General features: G+C 36.6%; 1 protein-coding gene across 1 annotated transcript; it reads right to left on the bottom strand.

Moving 5' to 3' along the window:
• Window positions 1-1984: 1984 nt before the first annotated feature.
• LOC100944237 (putative olfactory receptor 52P1) lies at window positions 1985-2929 on the bottom strand. Its single transcript, XM_003781417.1, has one exon. It carries the CDS (start codon window positions 2927-2929, stop codon window positions 1985-1987), a length of 945 nt encoding a protein of 314 aa, XP_003781465.1.
• Window positions 2930-6343: the final 3414 nt, after the last annotated feature.

The raw sequence follows: 6343 nt of genomic DNA, 5'->3' as shown, positions 1-6343 counted from the left end.
GCTATAGACGCCGAGCCGTCTTCATGATTTTTCATCATAATTAATGAAAATAGTCCCCTAAATTATCAGATAATTTGGAGTTTATTACTCTGGGTTACAATTTAATAATATTGGTGGACTTTTTTTTTTTTTCATAGAGGCATTATCTTCTCAAGATAATTATAATCTGCCTTAAAAGGAGCAAAAGCACATATAGAAAGTGCCAAACTTGTTTTCTGAAATAGTTTCTATCAAAATGTCTCTTTTACAATTCCGGAAGCTGAGGCATGGAGAGGCGTCTTGGTGAATACCAGCACAGCTAGTATGTGATTGCTTGTTTCTCAAGCACTAGGGATTGAGAGCCAGCAGTCTTGAACATCACCTTGATGGACTCTTTTATAATTGTAGACATTAAAACATATACCATCCTAACCAAGATAATGTCAAATACAGTGGGATAAAAATAAGTTCAGACATTCAGAAATAGAGTAAACAAGGAAAAAAGGGAAAAGATAAGGCAGCCAGTACAATAGAGCCATGTAGTACATGGCATCTCAAAAGCACTATTATGTCTTAACTTGTTCAAAAGAAGAAATAAAAAATTCAAGAGAAAACCTAAAGTATACTCGATTATTACAGGTCAGGCATCTTAGAAAAAGTGCTACTGACCTGATTGCGGAGTATCACAATGGTCGCCTTTGAAGTGCTCTTCTGGGGAAGATCTGCACCAACGCCAATGCTTATTCTACCCTTCGAAACTCTTTTTCTAGGATGACTTCACAAACTCAGTTGTCAGAACACATATGATGATAGCTCTGATGTACTTTCCTGAAAACCAGCAATATCCAAAGTCGCTTTGAAGGGTGGACTAGGCACTAACATTGGTACATAGCTTCTCTAGGGGAATACTTCAAAGGTGATATAGAGATATTCAGAAAGGAAATATATGGTAATTATTCTAGGATGAGTTTGTGAACTTAATTGTCAAATCTTGTAAATGTGAGAGGAATATTCCAGTTAGACAAGATTGGTAAAATATAACACTATGACCTAATGATAAAACTGTGTTAGAATCCGGAATAGTGTAGATCTTCAGGAAATATAATCCTCATATCACACACTCAGAATGACTTATTGTACAAAATTTCCCATACCAATGCACATTATAGAACTTCAAAAGAGGAAAGGGCAAAGACCATTTAGAATAATGAGTTATAAGCAAATGCTAGAAGTAGAATATTTCTCTAAACTAAAATATAATTTACAATAGAGCTTGAAAGATCATTGCAGAATGGGAGTTGTGATGATAGATATTTTCACAGAATCAACTTGAACCATACTGAGAAAATAGAAATAGAACATAATTAAAACAATTTTAAATAGTGTTAAATCTTTTGGAGAAGTGCTTCTGGAGTAGATGTTATTTAGAAACTTTAAAAAATGTCTAGCAAGATAGATTAAATAAGGAGGTCTACAAATAAAAGCCAAGAAAGCCTCTGGAACTTATATCATGAGAGTTTCATTATCATTCATCTTTCAGAATACAATTATTTTACAGCACTATTCCAACTCCTAGGGTTGCATATTTCAAAGTTTCACAGTTTATTGTATAAGTTATTTCCTTTCAGTCAAAATCTCTAAATCTATTAGTAGCAATGCATTGAAACTCAGAGATAGTTAAGTCAATAATGATATCCTGGATAAAGGTGATAACACCAAGCAACAATTTTTGACAGCATATCAGCAAATGAGATCTAATAACAGTGGAGATATTGTATTATGAGGCAACGTTTCCAGAACAAACCAGCTAAGTCAGATACCCTGTAAACAAGTTTGCTAAGGATAACAGCACCAAAGCAAAGCTAATCAATACATTAAATATCACCAAAAAAAAGTTGTGGGAATATAGGCTACTACAAAAAGACTGATACATATTTGTTAATTTGTTTGTCTGACTGATTTTGTTTACACAGTCATGGTAACTTGGTTAGAGGAACTGCTGGTTTCAGAATTTATGAGAAGTCAAAACCTGGAGGAACCGTTCTCGAATTTTCTTGGTTCTTATACCATAGATCATTGGGTTCATCATGGGTGGAACAAGGACATATACATTAGCCACCAAGATGTGAACATGAGGAGCCACGTTGTGTCCAAACCTGTGAGTAAGGAAGGAGAAAAAGGCTGGAGTATAGGCCACTAAGATCACACACACGTGGGAACCACAGGTGCTCAGCGTCTTGAGCCGAGCAGCCTTGGATGGAAGGCGGAAGACGGTATAAAGAATGACAACATAGGAACATATGATTAACATGAAATCTAAACCCCCAGTGAGGAAGGCAGCCGTTAGGCTGTATATTCTGAAGATCCTGGTCTTTGCACAAGCGAGCTTGATCAGAGCCATAAATTCACAGTAAGTGTGAGGGATGACATTAGTTTTGCAGTAGGGAAGCCAGCGGAGCATGAATGGCTGAGGACTGAAAAGCAAAGCCCCGCGGAAAACGATGGCCAGCCCCAAGTTCTTGATGACTCTGTGTGTCAAGACATGAGAATGTCTGAGAGGATTGCAGATGGCCACATAGCGGTCAAAGGCCATGGCCAGGATGAACCCTGAGGCCATGCTGCAGAGCGAGTGAATGAGAAATACCTGTACAAGGCAGGCTTCAAAATAGATCTCCCTGTCCTGGAACCAAAACATGCTGAGGATTTTTGGCATAGCGGTGGTCGAGATGATGAGGTCAGCCATGGAGAGCATGCAGAGGAAGAAGTACATGGGCTCATGGAGGCTGGGATCCGTTCTGATGATAAACAGAATGGAGAAATTTCCCAGGAGAGCACTTAGGTAAACCAGGCAGAAGGGCATTGATATCCAGACGTGGAAGGCTTCCATTCCCGGAATGCCGAGGAGGAGAACGATGCTGGGATGCAAAGTGGTATAATTTGACAGTGACATGACGGAAGCTAGTGTTCAGCTGCGACCAGTGGATATTCTTTCATGTCCTCCATTCTTAGACAATGTCTGTCTTAATTAATTTCTATGAAATACTAACAATCATTTTTACCCTAAGGATAAATGGTAAATAGGGCTTAATTTTTAGCTTTAGATATCAATATTCTACAGGGGAAAATATGGTACATACCATTAACTAAATTCTTATGTGATTATCAGTAAAATCTATATGAACAAGCAGTTCACATGACTCAAGAGATAGAGAAATTTAATACCACTTGTATTCATCAAAGGGTCGTAGACAAGATGCTTATTCTTTTTTTCTGAAGCATTCAAGACCTTTAAAATAAAGAGAAACGTGTAAATTAAAAATCTCACAATCAGAAGACATCAGTGGCTCCAGTGACTAGATAAAATAATTGGTTTTATATTACCTCACCCACTTATAATTTTGTGCGTGGGATGAGAACACTTAAAGTCTGTTCTCTTAGCAATGTTTAAGAGTGTAGTACATTGTTATTAGCTACAGTCATTGTGCTATACAATCACACTCTTGAACCCAGTTTGTATCTTTTGACCAACACACACATCATCAGCCTCTGGTCACTACCACTCTGGTTTCTATTTCCATGAGTTCTACTATGAAACTTACAGATTCACCTTTAAATAGTATCTTGTGTCTTGTGGTACTTGTCTTTCTTTTCTTTATAACTGCCTCCTTCTGTTATAAAACACATCAGCAAGGCCATGATAATAATTTTCCATACCTTTGTTGCTTACAAAAAGATTCTTTCACTTACATATGTATATGCACATGGATTCATATACATATATAAACATTTTATCTATAAATATAAGTGTGTGTGTGTTTGTATACGTATTTTAGCATGTTGAAAAGTATGAAAATTTACAACTAATATGTTACCAGAGATTTTTGAAATAGTTCCCGGGACTACAAAAAGAGGACTGGCAATGGCCAGGAATCCAGGCAGCAGGAGCTGGCCCCCAAGGCCACCATTCAGGCTGCAAAAGTCTGGCAACATGGGTTGACTTTCCACCGCAACTAGTTCACCCCACTGAAGCTACAGGAGCTGGAGAGCCTTTTCCAGTGCACTCAGTACCCCATGGGTCTGTGTGAAAGGATCTTGCAAGATGCTTTGGTGTGACTGTCTATAGAGTGCAGGTTTGGTTTAAGAATAGGAGAGCAAGGTGGAAAAGAATGCCAGAGGGCATTAAGTTTCAGAAATAAGCTCCCCTTGGCTCTGGGCCACTCTGTCATGATGGTTGCAGGTGGCCTGCCTCCTGTCATGCTTACCCAGGATCAGGATGGGAGATTGGTTCTTCTGCAGCCAATACCCCTGGGGCTGCCAATAGTGCTCCCAACACATCCTCATCTGTTCATACCTCCTCTGCCCATGCTGTCTGCCTTTGCTTCCCGTTAGACTTCCATGTGACATGGTCTTGTTTTTCACCATCAAAAGTCCTTCAGTAACCTCTTTTTCTAAGAAATTATCTCTGCAAAAGTTTTTCCTAAGTATTTTTGTGCCAGATTCAAATTTTGCATACCACACTATCAAGACCAGTTCACCTGTTACATGCCTGTCAAAAGTGTTCAGTAAAATTATATCATTAACCCATCTTTAGGGTGGTTTTTTGAATTTTCAGCAAAGGCATGAATGTTAAAAAAAGCAAATAAAATTGTTTCATAAGAAATAATCATTTTCCTTATAATGTTTTTATAGTTCTCACAATGTTAACAAGTTTTATCATAATTTTCATTCTCTTCACATCACTTTCTAATGTTCTTTCTGATTTCTCTGATCCATAGGCTATTAAAATTGTTCGATATCCAGGAAAATTTCAAAGGAAATTGCTGTTGTATTTGAATCATCATAGAAGAGCAGAACTTTTTGTGTATCATCCTAATTTAGAATCTATTTGCATGTAACTACCTGTGAACTGTATGAATGTATTCATGACATTTACACTGAGGGGAACCAAAGATTAAATTTTAAATTCTACTTGAGTGTCTATTTTGCTACAATCAGGATATTTTAATAAATAATTTCAGTGACACTCGTGGGTTCATTTTCCAAAGGAATGAGTGATAGAAAAGTAACAGCAAAGGTTTGTTCAGTAGGTGCTGTGGATCTTCCTCCTGAGAGTGAGCTGAAAATCCCTGGCCACTCTCTTACACCAGGCACCCATTTTTGATGAAAATTCTTGTCTTTCAATTAATATTTCATTTCTCCTGAAAACAGCTCCTTTTTCTTCCATTCATCCCATCTAATAAAAATTTTAGACTATCAGGTTCTAAAGGATGGGTTAGACACTTGAGAATTCAGCAGTTTATAGCTATGTCTGCCATGATTTGAAGTCTCAGCATTCACTTTATGAATAGATAATAGACCAGATATACAAAAACAACAGTGATGGCACATTGAAGTATTAGATACTTTTGCAAATAAGAAAACCCAGTTGTGAAGAATAAGGAGAGAGCTCTAGAAGATAGAATTACAGATTTTATTACTATGATACTGGTATCACCAAATAAGAGCTTTGAGAAGAAAAGTCCAAATCCTTCAGGAGACAGAGAGAATATGTATAATGTCTCAGAGCTGTTCTCCTCAAGAGCTAATTTAGTTGTGGATCAAAGATTTGTTAAAAGGTAATGGTCCTAAATCCTAAAGAGTAGCATGGGAAGAGAAATAAAGTGGAGCAGTGGTGTAATTCGCAGTCACTAAGCACAGGCATATTTTTCTAATTTAAAAATGAGTAAAAGATTAAAAGGAAAATGTATAACTAGTAATGAGATTGGATCTTAATTCAACATTTAAAGAAATATCAGGTGTATATATGGGTACATATGATTAGATTCCACTGTTTGCATTTATTTTGCCATATACTGCTGCTTTGATCCTGTTAGGTTGAGTGTTTACCAAAAACCCTTCCTCCTCCTTTCTCCCCAATCCCTTGTCCACGATTTACTTTGACTAATAGCTTTACTGAAGCAAACAAAAAGGAAGTTTAGATATTAGTCCATGAACTGTAAGTAACATACACTCATCACTGTGCAGTTATATTTGTTCTTCAATTTAAATTGAAGCTCTTCAGTTTAAATAAAAGCTTCAAATTAAATTAAGTCCTTCAGTTTAAATAAAATTCAAAGTAACAGTTCCTGACAAATTATAAGATTAAACCACTCAGGGTATCTGCATGGCATAACTCCAGTCATGAACTTTGTAATAAAGATATAGGCTGCAAAGTTTTTATTATGTAAGTTTTAAAAGAAAATTAAGTAGACTTCCAATTAGGAAGTTTAAAAAGAACAATAATTCCTAGAAAAACAGGATAAAAAATAATAAAGGCAAGAAATCAACAGCAACATTGACATCTAGGACAAGAGTATGAAAAATA

This window comes from Otolemur garnettii, unplaced genomic scaffold (assembly GCF_000181295.1).
Source record: "Otolemur garnettii isolate 467f Iridium unplaced genomic scaffold, OtoGar3 scaffold00001, whole genome shotgun sequence".
Classification (NCBI taxonomy): Eukaryota; Metazoa; Chordata; class Mammalia; order Primates; family Galagidae; genus Otolemur; species Otolemur garnettii.
This window is presented reverse-complemented; position numbering and strand designations above follow the sequence as displayed.

Coding starts and splice junctions, on each gene's coding strand:
- LOC100944237 (XM_003781417.1), bottom strand. CDS start 2,929: ATGTCACTGTCAAATTATACCACTTTGCATCCCAGCATCGTTCTCCTC.